This window comes from Crotalus tigris, unplaced genomic scaffold (assembly GCF_016545835.1).
Source record: "Crotalus tigris isolate CLP2741 ecotype Arizona unplaced genomic scaffold, ASM1654583v1 scf7180000024461.5605484, whole genome shotgun sequence".
Taxonomy (NCBI): domain Eukaryota; kingdom Metazoa; phylum Chordata; class Lepidosauria; order Squamata; family Viperidae; genus Crotalus; species Crotalus tigris.
The window spans coordinates 2,351,526-2,373,352 of NW_024100632.1; the positions used below are offsets into that span (position 1 = coordinate 2,351,526).

The 21,827-nt window shown below is 43.4% G+C and overlaps 1 protein-coding gene across 4 annotated transcripts; it reads left to right on the top strand.

Annotated features, from left to right (window-relative positions):
- The first annotated feature begins 10,321 nt into the window (after positions 1 to 10,321).
- LOC120303249 (cell death activator CIDE-3-like) lies at positions 10,322 to 20,324 on the top strand. 4 transcript variants are annotated; one of them, XM_039332622.1, is made up of 6 exons: positions 10,322 to 10,424; positions 15,604 to 15,683; positions 16,069 to 16,210; positions 16,958 to 17,107; positions 18,494 to 18,681; positions 19,737 to 20,324. In XM_039332622.1, the coding sequence occupies exons 2-6, from the start codon at positions 15,631 to 15,633 to the stop codon at positions 19,915 to 19,917; spliced, it is 714 nt and encodes a 237-aa protein (XP_039188556.1). In that variant the 5' UTR covers positions 10,322 to 10,424; positions 15,604 to 15,630; the 3' UTR covers positions 19,918 to 20,324. The 4 variants fall into 4 exon arrangements, with proteins under 4 accessions (XP_039188556.1, XP_039188553.1, XP_039188555.1 ...); XM_039332619.1 differs by lacking the exon at positions 10,322 to 10,424 and adding an exon at positions 14,512 to 14,582; XM_039332621.1 differs by lacking the exon at positions 10,322 to 10,424 and adding an exon at positions 15,059 to 15,474.
- The last annotated feature ends 1,503 nt before the right edge of the window (positions 20,325 to 21,827 follow it).

Sequence of the window (21,827 nt, forward strand, 5' to 3'; positions counted from 1 at the left end):
CCTAATTGGGTAGGTGCCCTGCCCAGTGACGTTCTCCCTCTTTGTAATTCTCCTGCCTCCCCATCCGTGTCTCTCCCAGTCCGCAGCTGACTAATATCACTCTTCTGATCTCCCCAAGGGAGAAGGATGTTAAATATTCATGTGGCCAACTTTGTGTGGGAAAGTTGCAAACACCGGATGAATTATGGAAACGTTTAAGTAACCGCCACCCCATCCTGATCAGGGTTTAAAGAGGATTTGACAGATCTCGGCCTCTGGGAGGGAATATGAAAATTACAGATAGGAAAGAATATTTGTCAGTGCAGGGATGAACTGTGGGGTCCCTGCTGCTCTCTGAGTTGGGTGGTTTTCTTGTAGATGTTTCAGGACCTGACTGGGTAACATCATCAGTGCTAGAAAGGAGTGGGAATTGTGGAGGGAGGAGGAGGAGGAGGAGAACTGTGGGGTTCTTGATCCTCTCTGAACTTGATGGTTTTCTTGCAGACATTTCATAACACAACTAGGTAACATCATCAATGCTAGAAGGGAATGGGGTTTGCAGGGAGGAGGAGGAGGAGGAGGAGGAGGAGGAGGAGGAGGAGGAGGAGGAGAAGAAGAAGAAGAAGAAGAAGAAGAAGAAGAAGAAGAAGAAGAAGAAGAAGAAGAAGAAGAAGAAGAAGAAGAAGAACAACAACAACAACAACAACAACAACAACAACAACAACAACAACAACTGTGGGGTCCCTGAGGCTCTCTGAACTTGGTGGTTTTCTTGCAGACATTTCATCACCCAACTAGGTAACATCATCAGGGCTAGAAGGGAGTGGGGTTGCTTCTAATACTGACGATGTTACCTAGATGGGTCATAGGATGTGATCTTGACAGTTTAATTTGTTATATTCACAGAGTACATTTAACCTGGTTACTGGATTAACCCATTTCCTGGGCTGGGATTTGACATGGAACCATATGCTGCTCTCTCAATTAGAGGTGGCTAATTTACGAAGGGCTGGCATTAACCAAGCTTAGCATCTTGGACAAAGGTGATGACTAGATCATCCACAGAAGCTGGTCAGCATTTTGTATAAAATAAAGGAAGAAAGAAAGGAAGTTCCCCACCTCATTAGCTTTCCTTCAAAGACTATTAAAAAACCCTTCTGGTCTTTCCCATCCTGTTCATTTGCTGCGCTTCTGATAGTGGGGAAAAAAAAGCTTCCCTCTCCAAACTATTTGAAGTTCCTGCAAATTCCAAGCTCAACAAAGAATTTAAGAGCAGAGTTTTAAAATGCCCCTGGACATTTTTCCTTTTCCAGAATCCAGTTTGGGGCAGAAAAGACAAATTCCGTTATTCACAAAGCCGGAGGCCTCTAATCATGCAAAGTGCCTAACTCCTTTGTAGACCATCCTATTTTGATATTCTGTTCCATTATCTTAATAGATTTCTTAATTAGATTTATCATAAAACCAAAGACCTGGATAGCTTTTAAATGACTCTGCTGTATCTTTTAGTCCCTCCCGGTTCTGTCGGCGGGCCACTTTTTCCTGTGTTCTTTAGCTTTAATTCTTCTTTTTTTAAAAAAAAAATTAAATTGTCTTTTCTGGCAAAACCATTTAATTTTCTATCTCCAGACCCCCACAGGACTTCAAACCCTCCCAGGTTTTATGAATACATATTTAGGCATATTTGCTTCCTCCCCCTTACCCTATGTTTCCCCTTTTTAAATGCATCCTAGTTCTCCATAAGGTTTCCTTTCTATTGCAAGGGCATTTTGGAGTTATCATTCGTTTAATCTTCCTTGCCTTGCTTATTAATGAGCTCCCTATTTCTCTTAGCTGTTCCTTCCCCTGGCAGTAATGCAAAAACCTCCTTTAATTCTCCCAGCGGCTTTCTTTTCCTTTAATTATTTCCCCGGGGTGGAAATGCATTTTATTTAATAGTCTTGCTCTTATCCCCCTTGGCTACTGCCTGAACCAGCTGCGTGGTCCCAGGGATCAGGGCCGGCTCTACCATTAAGTAAAACCTTAGCAGCCACTACCAAGGGTGAAGGGTGCTGCAAGGGAGGTTTTAGAGTGCCCCACCCCATGCTCAGAGTAGCTTTATCTGCACTTGCTAAGCTGGACTGCTGTTTTCGGAGGCAGGGACGTATCGAATCGTTGTCGAAGTGAAATTTAACTGAAAAATTCATTTAATAAATGGAATGTGGAGAAGATGTCCTCCAGGCTTTCGTTTTAAGCAAAATATCTTGGGCTGTTCCACTCTCCAGCTTCAAGCCATATTTTTCAAGCTAGGGGTGGGTGGGTGGAGAGCCAGTTTGGTCTAGTGGTTAAGGCTAGAAAGCAGCAGACCGTGAGTTCTAGTCCTACCATAGGCACGAAAGCCAGCTGGGAGACTTTGGGCCAATCACCAGGATTGATTGACTGATTGACGGATGGATGATTGTGCCATCCAAGTTATTTTGGACGCCTCACAACCAGACAGATAACTGACAGAAATCAGTTAAAACATCAGTAAGATAAAGCAGGCTCTCCTGCTCAAGGAGGGGGGTTGGACTAGATGACCTCCAAGACCCCTCCAACTCTGTTATTCTATATTCTGTGCTCCGTGGTCAGCAACGAAAACAAATCTAGAGACTTTGGGAGGGGAACAAAAATCACTTGGCCTTCTTTGACCTCTCCAAGCCCGTTGTGTTGTAAGAAAGATCGGGAAGAAGGACATTTTTATGCATAGCTGGTCCCATGCTGCTTCTTGGCAAGCGCAGCTCCTTTGATCTATGGCATTTTTGTTCCGCAGCTTTTGCTACTGAGATGGAAAAGGGAGGGTGTGGCTCACCAAACAGACCACTATTTGTCTTCTTCCCCTGGCTGAATGAGAAAGCAGTGGGTAAAAGTTGCAGAAGATGGAAAACGAGAACTTGAACCCTGTTGCTTTCTTTTGACACGGTTGTTCTATTTTCCATTTGCAGGCCTTTGTATTTTGTGATCTTCTCCAGTTCTTTCTCTTCTGTTCCGCTGCCTCCAGGTATTGCCCCATCCGCTATCCAGACTTTTTGTCTTTCTTATCAACAATGGTTAAGTCCGGGGTGTTATGTGGCTCTCGCCTGTCTGTTTGAACTCTAAAGTCCCATAAACTCAATTTAGTTGCTTCATTTTCTATACCTTCCTCTTATGGGCCCACCACCGAAGACTTTTAAGAAAAGACTGGACAACCTTTTGCCTAGAATGGTCTAGGGCTAGGCCTAGGGTCCTGCTTGAGCAGGGGGGCTGGACTAGAAGACCTCCAAAGTCCCTTCCAACTCTGTCATTCTGTTATTCAATTGGGACCAATGGAATCCTCAGTTTCTGCAAAAGCCAGTTCTAAAAAAAAAATAAAATAAATCCTCGACTAACTTATCTGAAATTTCATTAAACACCCCAGGTTTCCAGACTGCTAATTTATCCTTTCTTGACAGGTTTAGGGCAGGTTTGGAGATTCCTTGCAAGGGGTTCCAGCCCCTCCCCCCTCCCCTTTGCCACTCCGTGGGGTGCCGCACCCCAATTTTGCATTCGTTTGCCCTTTGTTAAAAGTGACAAATGGCGGCATGCCCTTCCCCTGCCCTCTCCCCCTCCGACAGCCGCTCGCAAGATTTATGGGTCAGCCATAAAAATGAATTTATCTCTCGTGAAATATAGGGTGATCGGGGGAAAATGACAGCTCCATACAAATGGAACCGTATTGCATGTGCAAAAAAAAAAAAAAAAATTATAAGGAGGGAAAAGGCAGGGAAGGTGCCATCCTTTTGGAACCTGCCATTTATAACTGTAAATTAAGATGCGGTGCATTCTCTGTGCAAAAAACTCACACAGGCCTCGGCGTACAAGGCAGGCTTGCGATGCGGTTGGCCAGAATGCTGATTTGGAAAAAGGGGAATTTATGTATTTATCCTCCCCAAAAAAGGTCTCCATTACCGATGGTCTTTGGCTTAAAGTTACAACGGCGGTGAAAAAAGGGACTTAGCACCATTTTTTTCACACTTACGACTGTTGCAGCTTCCCCACGGTCAGGTGATCAAAATTCAGTTGCTTCATATTTACGACGGTGGCAGTGCCCAAGGTGAGCCATGCAATCCCCTTTTGTGACCTTCTTGACAAGCAAAGTCAACAGGGGAAGCCAGTTGTTGCTAACTTAACAACTGCAAAAGACTGTGGCAAGAGAGGTCGTCCAATGGGGCCAAACTCTCTTAACAAGTGTCTCACTTAGCAACAGACATTTTGGGCTCGATTGTGGCCATAACTCGAGGATTACCTCTAATGACCAATACCTTGAATTGGACCTGGAAGTAGATCAGCAGCCAGTGCAGCTTGCGTAACTGTGGTGTTGTGTAACTAGAGGTCTCTAAAACGGTCCCTGTCACTGCGTTTGAGGGCAACTCTTGCCTCCAAATGCTCTTCAAGGATCGCCCCATGTAGGGCTTCTATCAAAGAGGCCCAGCTTTCACTTTCAAGTAACGACAAGCAGTATAGCATCCAGAGGATGCCAGCATGAAGTCTAAAGGCATGTCCAACTTGACCTTGTTCCATAAGAGGGAATTCTCCGAAGATTTGAGGATGGAGTGAGATGCTTTCAGGACCTTGGACAGCTCTCCACCTCTTGGGTGCCATGAATGCAGCTCAGAAAAAAAAAAGAGAGAGAAATTTCCTATCGGTGAGAACAATTAACCAGTGGAACAGCTTATCTTCAGAGGTTCTAGGTCTCCATCACTTGGAGGAGTAGCAAAACGTCTCATTTTTAATCAGCTTTGGTCCAGTTGCCATGATTTAAACGTTTTAGATATTATCCGGAGACACGTAGATCCGCCTTCCTTCGTGAAGTTCTAATGGTGCTGTTTCCCAAGCAAGTCCATCTGCCAAAAGGTCCTTGATGGGTTTTCAGAATTCGAAGATGGCTCCACCCGTGCTTTCCTCTAGGGAGGAATAAAAACAGTTTAATAGCACGCAGCGTTCTTCTAACAGAGGATGGGGAGCGAAGGGAATTCTCACATTGCAGAATGTATAATCATTTGCTCCTGGCAGAAAAATGAAGCAAGCCTCCGTTATCGTTGGTACTAAGGATTCATCAGACTCGGTTTATCATTCAAATGCATGAGCTGAATTCATGAGGGCAATCAATAAACAAATTGGATAAAACCTGAAGGGATAAAATCAGAAATGAGAACGTAAGAGAAAGAATTGACACAGAAGCTACATACCCCAAAACACACACACACAATAAATAGCAAATACATTTCAGACAACTGGTTGCCCAGTCTCTTATTTAAAAGAGATGGAGCACCCACAACCTCTGGAGACAAGCCGTTCCACTGATTGATTGCTCTCACTGTCAGGAAATTTCTCCTTAGTTCTAGGTTGCTTCTCTCCTTGATCAGTTTCCATCTGTTGCTTCTTGTCCTGCCTTCAGGGGCTTTTGCAAATAGCTTGACTCCTTCTTTTTTGTGGCAGCCCCTGAGATACTGGACTGCTATCATGTCACCGATAGTCCTACTCTTTGTTAGACTAGAAACACCCAGTTCCTGCAACCGTTTTTTGGGATGGAACAACTCACCTTGGCCAACTCGCCATGGCTGACTTGCCCCAGTTCAATTCAACAGGGAATTAGGTTGGTTTTGTCTGTCCTTGATTAGTTTTCATCCATTGCTTCTCCTTCTGTCTTCATGTGCTTTGGAGAATAGGGTGACCTCCTCTTTTACTAGCTTCAGGAAAAAGCTTAGTCCATTCTCCACCCTTCTTCCATTGCTCCCCAATTGTGTTTGGGGAACAATGTGCAAGGAAGAACAAAGAGAAAATGTGCAGGGTGGCAAGTTAGCAGAATGAAAAGGAATCAGTCAGAGCCCCGACAGAGAAGAGAAGGCCAGCAGATGGAAGCTTTGTCAGAAGTCTTTAAAAAGAGGGAAGGAAGACATCAAGGGCGGGCGAGCGTGACATGAATGAAACTTTGCTCCTCAACAATTGACGAGGATGAATAGGAAGCATAAATGTGGAAAGGGAAGAACGAGTCTTCCGCTTTCGTGGGAACAAAAGTGATACAATGCTAAAGGTCTGTGGCAGCTCTGCTGGTTAGGACTGGACAGGAGAAAATTAGCTTCAGCTAATTTCAAATAGCTGATTAAAATTTGCCGAATATTTTTTTGGGGAGAAAAAAAAAGCTTGGTGAGATTGGATAGCAGCTGCACCATTGTTCTACATTTTTCCAGGTTTGGGAATTCTCACAGGCTTATAGAAAACAATACTTGTAGCTCAGGGTTAAACTGTGGAATCCTTAGCGCTCTGTGACTTTGGTGGTTTTCTTGCAGACGTTTCATGACCTGGCTAGGTAACGTCAACAGTATAAGGGAAAGTGGGATTCACAGGAGTGAGATTACCTAGCTGGATAAAGAACATAGCTGCCAGATTTTTCACTCTTGACAGGTGGTCCCAGTAGTGATAGACACCTTGGGTGAAAGGCCAAAACATCTGGAACAATACTTCAGCAGCCATCGGCAATGACAAAATCCCCATCAATCAATTGCAAAAGGCAGCTTTACTTGGAACAACTTACATCCTGCAGTGAGATCTTTAACTCCAACCAACAATCACATCTGTCTCTCTTGGGAAGGACTTGGCAGGTGGACAAAAGTGCCAAATCCAGTCTGAGCATTTGGCTGACTGTGCAGCCAGCCATATTATTATCACGTCCACACCATACTTTAAAAAAGAGGCAGGGGAAAAAAGATCCTTCGGGCAGATCCTTGCAAACAGAAAACAACCTGGGCCTCGAACTTGCAATCGTGATGGAAGCTCTTGGTCAGGCGTCTTTGCAATTTGTGACTTAAACTGCAATTGTGCCCCAATTTATTCTCCTTACAAGAGTCCACCTGTCAGAGCTCTTACATCCATTTCTCTCTCTGGCTGCAAAATAGCTAATAGAAAAGAGCTTAATGCTGCTGAAAACGCAGGTAAGTGAGTCACAGTTTTGTTCTCATCAAGGACGTGTTCACCAGCCACTCTGCTAGGGAGGCCTCTGTTGGTTTTAATCTCTGCTTTTTTTCCTCCCTGCAAATAAAATGGAATAAAATGAAAGGGTGTAGTTTGCAGTTCAGCACAGACCCCCAGAACGTCCGAAAATCATATTAAAATGTGCTTTCAAGAGTAGTTCCTGGGTGCTGATGCGTATCACCCAAAACATTGTGGCATGTCAGCTTTGTCACAAGAGTCATAGGTTCTAGCCTAGGAATGGACCCTGGTCTCAGTTCGATTTGCAAAAGAGTTTGCAAGATCGAACAGTCATCTCATTTCAGCCATCAGAATATTTCCCTGGAAATCAATGGTTTCCTTGAGGGAAATTATAATTTTCCTGAGTTAAAAATGAACTAACAGTTTTCCTGGTACTTTTCTGTGCATATTTTATTTTCTTTGCAAAATATTGATCTCAAGAAAGTCATGATCGATTTTCTTGGGAGACGTAGCTTTATTAGCATTTATATTTCCTTTTGGGAAATCCCGTGTTCCTTGAAAAATGTAGTTTGCATTTTATTTCCTTCAGGAGGTCCCGTTTCCCTTGGGGGGGCATAGCTTAATTTGTATTACATGTCCTTAATGAAACACCTATTTTTTTTTCCTCAGAAAATCTTTGCATTTCCTTTGAGAAACACTGTTTTCTTGAAAAATACAATTTTCTCATAATATTCCTTGGAAAATATGTTCCTTTTTGGTTGGTTTTTTTTATTTTATTTTTGAGAAACACAAGCTTTTCTGCAGTCTGCAAAAACCTGCCAACTCTCCTTCTTATGAAGCCAGTATGTTGATGATTCTCCCCCCTCCCCCATTTCATTAATGTCCTGTTTAATCTGAAGGCTCAGGGCAGCCTTCCTCAGCCCACCCATGGGCCACTGCTGGCCAGGAAGGATGGAGACTGTAGTTCCACACCACCCAGGGATTCCCATTTGAGAGGAGGACCAGGCAGGCAATCAGTTGAGGCTTAACTGGATCCCTTTTAAAGGATCCAGAGGAAGGAGTTTGACCGTTAAGGAAGGTAGAAGAACATAATTAGCAGCATTGCCAGTCATTATTAAAAAGGAGAAGGTCACTTGCAATTACATTTCTTTACAGTTACTCACTGGAGTAATTCCCGGTTGCATTAACTCACTAGGTAGGAAGAGTCCCAGGAAATAAACAAGCCTCTGCTTCATCCACAGCCTCACCAATTAATAGACTCCCCTGCCAATTAATCAACAAAAGCGCTCTTTTATTGCAGTAGATTAATCGGCTGATTAATGGGGAATGCTTAAACTCGCAGGGCCCTATGAGAAGATAAGCTAGCCGATTTGGGAAATGATGCTCATGAACGGTAACAGAGAACAGAGGGGAAATGAATGTGGCAAAAAGCATCAGGAAGCACCATTAAATGCAGCTGGAGTTTCTTCTGAGTTTGTCTGTCTGTCTGTCTATCATCTCTCTATATATCTATCTTATCATTCTATGTCTCTATCTCTATTGATCTATCTATCTATCTAATCTATCTTATATCTATTTATGTATGTCTATCTTCTTTCTATCTCTCTCTATTGATCTATCTATCTGTCATCTCTCTATCTCTATCTTATCATTCTATCTCTATATTGATCTATCTCTCTGTCTATCTATCTATCTATCTATCTATTTATCTAATCTTTTATCTATTTACATATGTCTATCTATCTATCTATCTATCTATCTATCTATCTATCTAATCTATCTTTTATCTATTTATGTATCTCTGTCTCTGTCTCTATCTCTGTTTCTATTTTATCTATCCATCCATCCATCTATCCATCCATCCATCCTTCACATTCTTTACATATTTCAACATTGGCTGATCTTTGATCATAATACATCAAAATACAGTTCAATATCTTTTTGTTGCCTTGCTGCTTTTAAATCTTATACTGCCTTTTAAACACATCAAAATGTATCTTTAACAATGCATGTCTTCTAGAAAACACATAGCACCAGAGGTAAGGTTTAAATACTTTAAGGGAAATGAACATATAAATAAATAGTAACCTGCAGCATAAGACATCCATCTCTTGCTAAATTTTGCTTTTTCAGGCACTCTGGTTGTGACCACTTCGTTTTGCCCCACTCAGCCCAGTCCATAACTAACCATCCACCTAGAATTAGTTTTAGAGTTTACTAAGTGAATTAAATTAACTCACACTCCCGTTTTGTTGGTCCCCAAGGACATGGCCTAGTTCAAGAACAGCGCTCATTTGATTCATGGAAACAAGGACAGGCAGTCCTTGAATTATGGCCACAATTGAGCCCAAAATTTATGTCGCTAAGCGAGACATTTGTAGAGTGAGTTTTGCCCCAGTTTACAACCTTTCTTGCTATGAATGTTAAGTGGATCGCTGCAGTTGTTAAGTTAGTAACACAGTTGTTAAGTGAATCCAGCTTCCTATTGGCCCCAGGATGCTGCAATCGTCATAAATATGAGCCAGATGCCTCGCATCCAAATTTTGATCATGTGACCGTGGTGATGCCAGAACGGTCATAAGTGTGAAAAATGGTCATATGTCCCTCTTTTCCGTGTAGTTGTAATTTTGAGTGGCCACTAAATGAACTTTTTGTGTGTGTGTGTGATTTTTCACTTTTTTATTTTTGGCCTTTAAGTAACAGCGACATTTAATTGCATTTCCGAAATGTGATTGGCAACCAAGAATTCAATAAACTTCCCATTATTGTCATTTTAAATGAATCATATGCTGAAGGGTTTGAAAAAGAAGCATTTCTGCTATTCAAAGCGAGCAGCAGTTTATTTGATTCTAAGCTTATTATTGGCTTAGAATGGTGTTTTGGGGTAGTACTGTTTCTCCATTTCAGCAGCTTTAAAATGGGTGGACTTCAATTCCCAGAATTCTCCAGCCCAGCATGAGAAACATCGCTTTAGACAGTCCATTGATAATTCTGCTGCCAAAAAAGATGAAAATACTAGCACAAATAGACTTGAGGCTTCTGCTTGAGGTTATTAAGAAAGACTGGGGCTGCTTTCTGCCTTTGTTAAGATTTTTCTCCATTCCTCCTTTGGGGAAATATAATATTCTGCCTCTTTTTAATACTAAGAATAAAGAATATTTTAATCTGGGGAGGAGGGCCTTCCTACACCAGGATATTTGGAACTGCAAAGAGGACAAGTATCTGTCTGAACAGATGTTGAGGGAATGCAGAAGCCATTTCCTTCTGCATCTCTCCATTTTACACATCATCTGATAGGTCTTCTGAAGGAAGCATTCCACAAAAAACACCAACCCTCTTCAACATAATCAATAAGGAGAAGGAGGATGGAGACAGTTGGCACTCAGCCCTGAATTTTCTTCAGAAATCATCTTGCATTCTCTCCTTCACTCACACACACACATGGACACACTTCCTGCCTCCCTTGGCTGGGCTCTCAGGTAAGGAACAGGCTGTTCTTTGGTTTCAGATGTCTTTTCTGCATAATGGGGGCGACGCGCGGAGGGAAGTGATTGTGCCAGGAGTGGGGGGAAATAGCCAGCAGTTGGCAACTACTTCCCAACATTTTGTCCTTCCAGGTGAGTTTGGATCACAATTCTCCACATTCTTGAGCAAAGCAGCTCGGGATTCTGGGAGCTGGGCTCCTGGCATGTAGGCTTTCACGAGGATACGAGGCTAAATAGAATAGAATAGAGTTGGAAGAGACCTTGGAGGTCTTCTAGTCCAGCCCCCTGCTCAAGCAGGATAACCTATACCATCTCAGACAGGTGAATGTCCAATCTCTTCTTAAAAACCTCCAGTGATGGAGCACCCACAACTTCTGGAGGCAAGCTGTTCCACTGGTTGATTGTCCTCACTGTCAGGAAGTTTCTCCTTAATTCCAGGTTGCTTCTCTCTCTGATCAGTTTCCAACCATTGTTTCTCGTCCTGCCCTCTGGTGCTTTGGTAAACAACGTGACCCCCTCTTCCTTGTGGCAGCCCCTCAGATACTGGAACACTGCTATCATGTCTCCCCTATTTCTTCTTTTCTTTAGGTAGGATGAACAATTTAGGGAGTGAGATATGTCTAGCCTATTAAAGAGAAGGCTTAGGAGGACATGATCATTGTCTTCAAGTACTTGAGGAAGGGGTCAAGTTATTCTCCAAAGCCCCTGGGCGCAGGACAAGAACTAAAAGTCAAAAGATCATTAAAGAGACAGTGAGAACAATTAATCAGCATGGAGCGGTTCTACCGCTTCCCCTGATCACCACGAGGCTGGGATAGGAAATTAAGGGGAGGAGATCAAGGGGAAGGAGATGGGTGTGTCCGGCTATAAGAGCAGAGCTTTCCCAGTCCTGAAAAACAAACTGGGGTTGAGTTGCTGTAGCCGCTTGGTCAGTGGGAAAGGAGGGGAAGAGATCTCTGGTAAGCAGATGAAATGGCGAGCATGCTGGATTTCAGTGACTTTGGTCTTCATTTAAGAGAATGACAGAGTTGGAGGGGACCTTGGAGGTCTTCTAGTCCAACCGCCTGCTCAAGCAGGAGACCGTATACCATTTCAGACAAGTCGTTGTCCAATCTCTTCTTAAAAAGCTCCAATGTTGGAGCATCCACAACTTCTGGAGGCAAGCTTTTTCCACCAATTAATTGTTCTCACTGTCAGGAAATTTCTTCTTAGTTCTAGGTTGCTTCTCTCCTTGATAAGTTTCTATCTGTTACTTCTCGTCCTGCCTTCAGGCGCTTTGGAGAATAGCTTGACTCCTTCTTCTTTGTGGCAGCCCCTGAGATACGGCTATCATGTCTCCCCTAATCCTTTTTTCCCCTAAACTAGACAAACCCAATTCTTGCAACTGTTCTTCATACGTTTTAGCCTCCAGCCTCCCAATCATCTTTGTTGCTCTGCTCTGCACTCTTTCCAGAGTCTCACCATATTTGTACCATAAGCTTATCCAGGTTAAGGATAGCTCTGCCAAAGGACATTTGCCCAAGTGCCAAGCAGGTAGGGCTCCTTCTTTATTTAGCCATTTGGCTTTTCTTCCAAAGACTGGAGAGGTATTGTGACTGTAGCATTCTGGCCTGCAGTTTTATTCCTGCAAATTGCCAGCTACTCAGTTACTGGACTGAGAAAGAGGGACTGGTCCACACCCACCAAGGAAATGTGCATGAAGTAGGTGGGTTTGGGGATGGGGGGGGGCTAACTCCATGGGTGAAGAGGATGGAAAAGTCAAGATGGCAGCCGCAACTCCACAACGGAAACTCTGTCCTTTTCCATGAGTTGCAGTGCCTATAAAAAATGGGTAGGGTTTTTAATTGAATGGGAAAGTTTTGAGTGTTAGTTTGGGGGGGGGAGGGGACTGAGTGAGTTGGGGAATACATTGCATTTACTTCGTTTATGATTCAATTCGAACAATTAAGTACAATTAGCATGTTATCTGGCTATGAATGAACATATCATAATTTTGGACCTTGTGATAGCAAGGGTTGATAAGTTTGGGTTTCTTTGTGGGTCAGCTGTTTTCTTTCCCCTTGCTACAAGACCTGGCTCTAACCAGGGTTTTGTTCTAACCATGGTTTGTTCCATGGCTTTAAACACAGCTTGTTACAAAGCCAAACAAAAGGCTGCTTTGGCTTTGCTTTGGCGTGGTTTGTGAAGCCAAGTTTTACTCCTAAACTATTCTGTCAGTGTTGTGGGACTGCTGCTAGCTGTAGAACACGTTAGCAGTAGCTCCCACTTCCAAGACATTCTCTTAGCATATTGTGTGAACCCTAACATGGTTTATTGTACATAGTATGATATGTGAACTTCGCTCTTTTGGTTTGTCGACTTAGCGAAAAGCATGATGTAGAACCTCAACTAATTTTATTAGGAATCTGATTTGTATAGTTCCCCTACCCCCAAGTCTCACTATCGTAGCTCTGGGTGGCTAATTAAAAACTCTAAATAACCACATAAAACTGGTGTGAACTGAATAACTGTTTCCCATAAGGACCAGAAACTTGCTTTAATTTATTTAGTCAATTTTAGTCCACTGCAGCCGATCCCATCCGGATGGGCTACAATTGGCTTTTTGCAACACTGTTCCCCCAGTAGAATCAAACTGCTTAAAAATTAAATTTGTATCCCAAAGGCCTGTGTTTGAACAAAACAAAAGCAATGACAAATAAATAGATGATTGCATTCAGTCTCTTAAATAGATTTTTTCCTTAAGGGTTTCTTACAACCTAGCAAGGAAGAGTTAAGTCATAAGAGCTGAGGTTCCGAATTCTTGGGACAGCCTCGGCTGCCTCAGAGTCAGTTAACTGAGAATGCTGGCCTGTGATTGTTGGGAGTGACAACGTCTGGTTAAAGGTGAGGAGTCCAGAGTTCATGGCAAGCTGGCCAGCAGGAAGGAAAAGGCTCACATCTTGGGTGTTGCTGAGTAACAAAATCAAGTTGTTTATTGTGACATCCATAATATTAAATATCTCTTGCTGGGTTTCTTCTTACAAACGGTTTAGCAAACTGAGCCTGCAACAGCTGCAAAATAGGCCATTTTGTCTAATACTTCTTCACAGGAGGGTGGAGAGGTGTGGGAGGGTATGCACAGAAAACTAACTGGGGGGAGGGAGAGAAACCATTTGGTCTAGTGGTAAAGGGACCAGTCTGGAAACTGGGAGATGGTGAGTTCTAGTCCTGCCTTAGGTATGAAAGCCAGCTGGGTGACTTTGGGCCAGTCACCAGGAGACTGGGAGTTCTAGTCCTACCATAGCCTGAAAGCCAGCTGGGAGACCTTGGGTCAGTCATTCTTAGCCCAAGCCACCTCCCAGGATTGTTGTTATGGGGGAAACAGGAGGAGTAAGGTATATTGAATATATTTGCCATCTTGAATTATTTGTAAAAATAATAAAGCTGGGATACAAGCAAATTTAGTCTAATTTTCTCCCCTAAAATGCCATTTTTATATGAAAGAGCACCGAACTATGATACTCATGAGAAAATAATTGCCGTGGCTACATTTTGGGGAGATCTTAAATCCACGTTTAGGTTCAGAGACTGTACTAAACCAGGATGTGTCTGCTCTGGGCCTCCATGTGTGGTGTGAACCCAGACAGTGGCTTGTTCAGTAAACCACAATTCGCAAACCGTTGGTTTGGAAGTCCACCCATCCACCCATGGGTGAGAAAGACTGCATTAAACTGAATTCAATCCACAGATAAAACAGGGTGAACTGGGCACAGGAGATGAGTGAAATCATGGCCTTTTTTTCTGGGGTTACTGGCATTGGCAAAGCTGGGGACATGCTCACCCCACCCCAGCTACTAAGAGAACAGTCTACCAAAACAGATGCCAATTGAATCAAACCTTTAGGATTGGCATCCAAGCTTTTGGGGCAGTCTGAAGTCAGTGGTGTCAGAAAACTCTCCTTTGTCCCAATTGCCCAAGAGCCTCTGAGCATCCATAGACCTCATGCCGCCTGACGCAACAGCCTGCCGAGGTTGGCACTTTTCCTAACCCTTGTGGTTACTGGTCCTCCCTCCCTTCCCTGTCCAAAGGGCGGCCAAGGGCTGGGCTCCTATAAAGCCGGAGACACCTCAGCCGAGTGGAAGAGAAATCAGGATTAGTTGATCAGCTGGAAAGGCAAGTCTGGAGGGTTTTGTTTTTTTTTGCAAGGGGGGAGGGAAAAGTTTGAAGTGGGGGTCTTGATGGGGGAGGGGGAGGAAAGAGGGATGCGGAGAAAGGAAGGGGTTCCTTCCAACTAGCTGGGCAAGTAAACTCATCTTGGTTAGCCTATTGAAGAGAGGGATTAGGGAAGAGATGATAGCTGTTATTGTATTGGAGGGGGTGTCACAGAGAAGGGGGGGGTCTCTTATTCTCCAAAGAGCCTGAAGGCAGGAGACAAGAAGCAATGGATGCTTCTTTCCTAACAAACAGAAATCTCCTGACACTGAGAACAATTATCCAGCGGAACTGCTTGCCTAAAGAAGTTTTTAAGAAGAGACTAGATAGGCGTTTGTCTGGAATGGTATAAGAAGGTCTCCTGATTGAGCAGAGGGCTGGACTAGAAGACCTCCAAGGTCCCTTCCAATCCTATGATTCTGTGTTCTACACTTTGAGCATTATCACAGGAGGGAGATCGTGAAAAAAAAAAAAAGCCATTTCCCCCAGAAATATGATAACAGTCTTCCAAGAAGGAGGAGATTGATGTTGGCACGGCAAGTCTCACTCCACTGCTTTTAGCCCGATCACTTTTCTTTTTATTTTGATCAGAGACCTGTAGCCTTCTCCTTTTCAGATCTGTCCTTTCTGGGGCTCTCTTGGGACCAGGCCAGTTTTTCATAGCCACAAAAAATGGAGACGACAATGCCCAAACTCCTTAGGCATAGAGTTCAGTTTTTAGCAGAAAAAGAGGGTTAGATAAAGCAGTTTTTGCTTGTTCGCTCATGTCAATCAAGAGCAGGGAAGTATTGGAAAAAACTCAAAAAAGGAAGAAAAGAAGAAGGAAAGGACAAAAGGAAGCAAAGAAAGCAAAGTAAAAGTATAAAATCGGTCTCGGGGCCTTCTATTTATCTAGCTACCCCATCCATCAAGATGTCCCTTTCTCAAACCAGAAATAAATTCAGAAAACAACACGCCTTAACCCAGTTCTCTCTTCCCCTAGAGCCTGAATCCTATTCCCTGCAGCCTGATGGATTATGCAAAGAAATACCTGGATCTTCTCAGCCCCCAATCACTTTCCAGGTAAGTCACGATCGATAAGCAGCAATCGATAAGCCCCTCATCCCCCCCGTCTTGAATTACAGGTAAGTCCTTGACTTAACAACCATTCATTTAATTGACTGTTCAAGGTTACAGTGGCACTGAAAAAAGTGACTCTGTGACCATTTTGCAGTCACGTGATTAAACTTCAGATGCTTGGTACTTAGGACGGTTGCCAGTATCCCGGGGTCACGTGATCCAACTTAGCGAACTTCTGACTAGCAAAGTCACGGATACGAAAGCTCTTAGTCAGGAGGGAAATAGGGAAAGACGGGAGAGGAGTGAAGATGGTTCAAACCTGGCTGGCCAAGAGGGGGGCGTTTTTATCCTCTCCCCCTCCCTCAACTGACCTTTCCTCTTCTTCCAGATGTGTCTCAGCCAGTGCTTCCGCGACCCAGCAGCTGCTGAGCGGCCCCACTGCCCGTCCCAGGCCGTACCGTGTGAGCAACTGCGAGCGCACCCTGCGCAAAGGCATCATGGCGGAGAGTCTGAACGACCTGCTTGAAAAAGTAAGTGGTAAATGCAGAAAAGAAAACAAAATAAACTCCTGGGACAGTGTTTTTTACCAAAAGTATCACTTTACTGATACTTCCACATAGGCACAGAAGTAGCAAAGCCAGTTCTGAAGTTTTTGCGCACAAAATAGCATAAGTAAAAATTGCCTTTTCCCCTTCTGAGCCACCCGCTGTCCATTGTCCACCAATCAATTACATTCATTTTGTTTTTGGGGAAACGGCCTGAGCGCTTTGGAGCTTTCCCCTCGTTTCACCTTGGGGTCAAGGGACGCTTCCAGGCTACAGTCGGTTCACTTACATTCCACAATGACCCAACTAGGTAACGTCATCAGCACAAGAAGGGAGAGGAGGAGGAGGAGGAGGAGGAGGAAGGGAGGGAGGGAGGGAGGGAGGGATGGATGGATGGATGGATGGATGGATGGATGGATGGGTGGATGGATTATGGGGTCCTTGGTGTTCTCTGAACTTGGTGGTTTTCTTGCAGATATTTCATCACCCAACTAGGTAATATCATCAGTGCTAAATCTTTCAAAATCCATGTCAGTTTTTTTTTTTAACGGAGGCCAATGGGCCCTGGGTGAAGTACTGGGTGATCTTCTCATCACTTCATCCAAATAAAAACTATTAGTGTCAAAGCTTCCTTTCTAAGCCAGCTTGCTCAAGAGATGCTCCCTTGTTAATGAACCCTGATTCCTAGGCTGTCTGGAACTGCAGGGTATCCAATCTAATTTATTACCGCAGGTACGAACTGCTCTGGACTTAGTGGGGTCCATCAGCGTTGTCTTGGATGAAGATGGCACCAGCATAGAATCAGAGGCGTTCTTCCAAACTCTAGAAGAAGGAATGGTATTGCTGGCCTTAACTGAGGGACAGGTGTGGCGTCCAGCCAAGGTGAGGAGCCAAATTTAAGACTTAAGCCAGTAAAATGTGTTAATCTTCATTTCAAGGACATACTATTGTCTGGTTGGGTTAGAAATGTGGGCATCTGCTTCCTTCCCGGGAAGGAAGATCAAAGGATCTTTGACTAAGTTGGAAGCACATGTCTGTTGGGTTTAACCATGGCTTCTTGAATAAGCCACCACTGACTTGGCTTCTTCCCAAGAATGGTAATCCACATCTAGGTTGGAAGCACCCAGCTGTTGGGTTGAACCATGGCTTCTTGAGTAAGCCGCTATTGGCTAGGTAGAGAAGGACAGCCACAAGATGGAAGTGGCTCACTAGGAAAAAATTGTCTGTTGGAATGGGCGTTTCCAGAAATCAGAAGGTTTATTTTTAATTTAATTTATTTATTTGGTAACTGTATATGACTGCCCATCTCAGTTGCATGGCAAACAGTTAAGTCTCTTTTGCATACGTCACAAATGAGTTAATTGAGTACCTGGGTTGTGTGAACCTAGCCTAGGATGCTAATGCTAGGTTGCTCAGCCCTTGTGAGGCAAAGGATGGCCATCCAGAATTCTGTCTGAAAGCGAAAAAGCACTCTCTCCCTCCAGGTTTTATGGAAATGAAACATTTGAAAGTTGATTTTAAATGCTAGAGCATTTTATTATTCTGCTTGTAAAGCTGCCTGTGATCATGGAAGAAAAGGGCAGTTTAAATAAGTATCATCACGATAAAGGCAATTCCCAGCAAACCGTATTAGAGAAAGGAAATGGAACACATAAGTGCTGAAATTGATAACTCTCAGGGTTACGTTTGAGATGCTTGGGTGAAGAGAAAGGGAGAAAAACAGATTTTCCTCGCTTGGCTATAAATGCCGGTCATGAATGGATTGCTCTTTAATCACGAGGACTAGAATCCTGAAAAACAAAAGCTACCGCAATAGGTAGCCTTCGTGGGAAAGGAGGCTGTGCAAAACTTGGATGCAGAGACTCTGTTCAATAGTGATAATTACACAATACAGGATAACCGATTTGGAAGGGATCTTAAAGGTCTTCTAGTCCAGCCCCCTGCTCAAGCAAGAGATCATATACCATTCTGCACAAATGACTATCCACTCTCTTTTTCAAAAGCTCCAGTGATGGAGCACCCACAACTTTTGACGGCAAGCTGTTCCACTGGTTAATTGTCCTCACTGTTAGGAAGTTTCTCCTTAATTCCAGGTTGCTTCTCTCCTTGATTAGTTTCCACCAGTTGCTTCGGGTGCTTTGGAAAATAGACTGAATTCCCTCTTCTCTATGGCTGCACCTCAAGTATTGGAAGACTGCAATCATGTCACCCCAATCCTTCTCTTCATTAGACTCTCAAAGGGTTGCTTTTCCATTTTTTTGTCCCCAGAAAGCTGGTTACCAGCTATCTCTGTCCAGCAAGCCTCGGCGTCGGATTGACGTGGCCTGCATCACATTTGATCTGTACAAGACGAAGCCCCAGGACTTCTTTGGCTCTTTGAACGTCAAGGCCACTCTTTATGGGACCTACACCATGTCCTACGATATGCAATGCTATGGGGCCAAGAGGATGATGAAGTAAGTCTCTTTGCCTCCCTGGGTTGGCCCTTCCCATAATCCTTTGGGATTCGTAATCCTTTAGGATTCCTCCACAATTTGCTCACCAGTGTCTCACGTTTTATTATGACTTATTGTTTTACTATTTTAATGCGTACGAGTTTGAATGTTTCTCACCTCTGATGAGATGGGGGGGCACAAGAAAGAAAGAAAGAAAGAAAGAAAGAAAGAAAGAAAGAAAGAAAGAAAGAAAGAAAGAAAGAAAGAAAGAAAGAAAGAAAGTGGGAGGGAGGGAGGGAGGGAAAGAAAGAAAGAGAGAGGGAGGGAGGGGAAGAAAGAAGAAAAGAAAGAAAGAAAGAAAGAAAGAAAGAAAGAAAGAAAGAAAGAAAGAAAGAAAGAAAGAAAGAAAGACTGACTGGATCTTTGCCAGGTTTTATTGAACATACTACCCCAAAATTTGTGGGCCGTAAGGGTTAAGTTCCCATGTTAATGTTACAGTCCAGATACAGCAGGAATGGGCTCAGTCAGGAAAACGATAACCAACCGTGATTTTGGCTGTTATCCTGAGATTCCAATTCAGGCTTCTATTAATGGGAGAAAAGAGTGTTTCTCAATCTTGACAATGCTAAGATTCAATTCCCAGAATTGTGCTTGGCTCAGAAAAGGGCAAAGGCTCTGCATCAAGAAATGCTTTGGAACTAACCGTGGATCTCCCCGTAAACCAAGGTCCTGTCTATGCATGTCGCTTTGTTGCTCTTCTTCCATGTGTTGTTTAGACATAGCACCCAAGTGTGTTCTTTTCCTCTTCCCTCCTCACCTCACTTCCTTTCATGTCATGTCTCTGCATGCTGTAAATCTAAGATCTCTTGGGGTGCTCGTGGAAGCGTCCAGAAAGGGGAGTTTTTCCAGCAAAGCACAGAGCAAAAAAAAAAAGTTTTAAATAATAAGAGATGAAATGTGTTAGCTCAAAGTTCAAAGAGAACCTCAAAACGATGATTGTAAACCGTCTAGGTGGCCTTGGTGCTCCCTGACCATCTCTCTCTCTTTCTCTCTCCAATTTCTCCTGCTTTTCTCAGAGAAGTTCTGCGCTGGACCCTCTTCACCATGCAAGCCACGGGGCACGTCTTGCTGGGCACTTCCTGTTACATGCAGCAATTGCTAGACACTCCAGAAGAACAGAAGGAAGAAATTTTGCCTTCCTTGTGTCGTCCTTCTATCGCTCTCCCCTCCTCTCTCACCCGGAGAATGTTGCAATGAATTGGGAGGGGGAGATATTTTCTGCCCCACTGCTGCTACGGACTCTGAGAGCAAGGGGTGTTGACATCCTACATGTAAGGCACCCTCCAAGATCATGGAGGGAGGGATGGGCACTTCTCTGCACCTGCTGGAGTGGAAAAGCACAGCCAACGTCAAAACATTTTGACTCTTGTCTCACAATTCTAGGCACTCACTGTTTCTTGTAAGTTATCATGTGTGTTGCTTCTTGTCCAGCTCGGCAGCCAGAATTGGTGCAGAAAAAGACCAGGGTTTCACCTTTCCTTATTTATATATAGATAGATAGATAGATATTCCAACATGTATAGGTAACTGCACAGCTAGCATGATGCCACGTTGACTTGTATTACACTGTAAATATGTGAATTAAAAAGCAACCTTTTCTTAAACCGTGATGGGATCTCTCTCTCTCCTTTCTCCTGCCTTGTTCTAAGGTGGGTAGTTTAATAGAAAATACATTTGCAGGCCCTCAGTTGCTTCCTAGAACTGAAAAAAAAACAAACAAACACAGAGCTGGGTGTATGTGGCAATACATGAAAGGTAGTCCTTGATTTATGGCCAAAAATGAGCTTGAAATTTCAGTTGCTAATCAAGACGGTTGCTAAGGGAATTTTGCCCCATGTTACGGCCTTACTTGCCGCAGTTGTTAAATGAATCGCTGAGGTTTTAAGTTAGTAACCTGGTTGTTAAGTGAATCTGGCTTCCCCCATTGACTTTGCTTGTCGGATGGTCGCAAAAGGAGACACCGCAAAGGTCATAAATACGAGCCAGTTGCCAAACATCCGAATTTTGATCACACGAGCAAAGGGATGCTGCAATGGCCCAAAAGTATGAAAAATGGTCATAAGTCCCTTTTGAATGGTCACTAAATGAATAGTCAGTTGTAAGTCAAGGACTACCTATATACTATCATTCTGGTCCCCTTAATCGCTTTATTTTTGTGAATATTTTTTGATGAAAGGAAGATTTTACAAAGGTTTTAAAAACCGCAGAAAGGGAGAAGAGGAAAGAGGAAAGGAGATTCTAAAAAGTCAATAATAATAATAATAAAAGTTATCCGCACACAGAGCAGTTACCCTCTCCCATCTGGCCTATCATCGTTCCCTTTTTCCCATCAATGGCCCTTTTTCATCATGACATCCTGAAATGGCTTCATTTTTATCCATTTCCAGCAAAAAGTCTGCAAAGTGTTTCCCGGTTGTTTTTTTTTAAAAAAAGTAATTGTAGTTCTCTCCTTAATCAAAGAAGTCCATTGAGCCGTTTCTGCAAACTCAGCCGGCTTCACAATCCATTCCTCCATTTATTGGTCTTTCTGCAGTGCTCCATCGTTGTGCATATAATAGCCTTGCATACTTCCCATGTATAAAACCAATTCTCCATCAGCCTTTTGCATTTGAGTGTCCATCAGTCCTAATAAGAAAAGTTTCGGTTTCATCTGAAGATTTGTTTTCAAAACTCTCCATATCACAGTATGTATTTGTTCCCAGTACCTTTTCGGTTTTTCAGATCACCATGCGCGATAAAATATCCTTTTATATTTTTCACATTGCCAACCTTTAGACATCTTAGACCTTGTCTCCGGTGTCATATTTCCATAGAATTATAGGGCTGGAAGGGATCTTGGAGGTCTTCTAGTCCAACCCCCTTCTCAATACCGTTTCAGACAAATGGCTGCTCAGTCTCTTCTTGAAAACCTCCAGTGATGGAGAACCCACAACTTCCAGAGGCAAGCCGTTCCACTGCTTAATTGTTCTCACTGTTAGGAAGCTTCTCCTTAGTTCTAGGTTGCTTCTGTCTTTAACCCTTCAGATTGTACCTCAGCCATTTGCAATGCCACATAATCCAAGAAAATCAAAGTCACGAGAACTAGAAACTTTAAAAAGCAACCAGCA

Excerpts from the sequence above, each read along its gene's own strand:
- LOC120303249 (XM_039332622.1), top strand. The coding sequence starts at position 15,631 with ATGGATTATGCAAAGAAATACCTGGATCTTCTCAGCCCCCAATCACTT. Across the intron at positions 16,211-16,957 it reads TGAACGACCTGCTTGAAAAA|GTACGAACTGCTCTGGACTT; the intron begins GTAAGTGGTAAA and ends TTATTACCGCAG. Across the intron at positions 18,682-19,736 it reads GGGGCCAAGAGGATGATGAA|AGAAGTTCTGCGCTGGACCC; the intron begins GTAAGTCTCTTT and ends TGCTTTTCTCAG.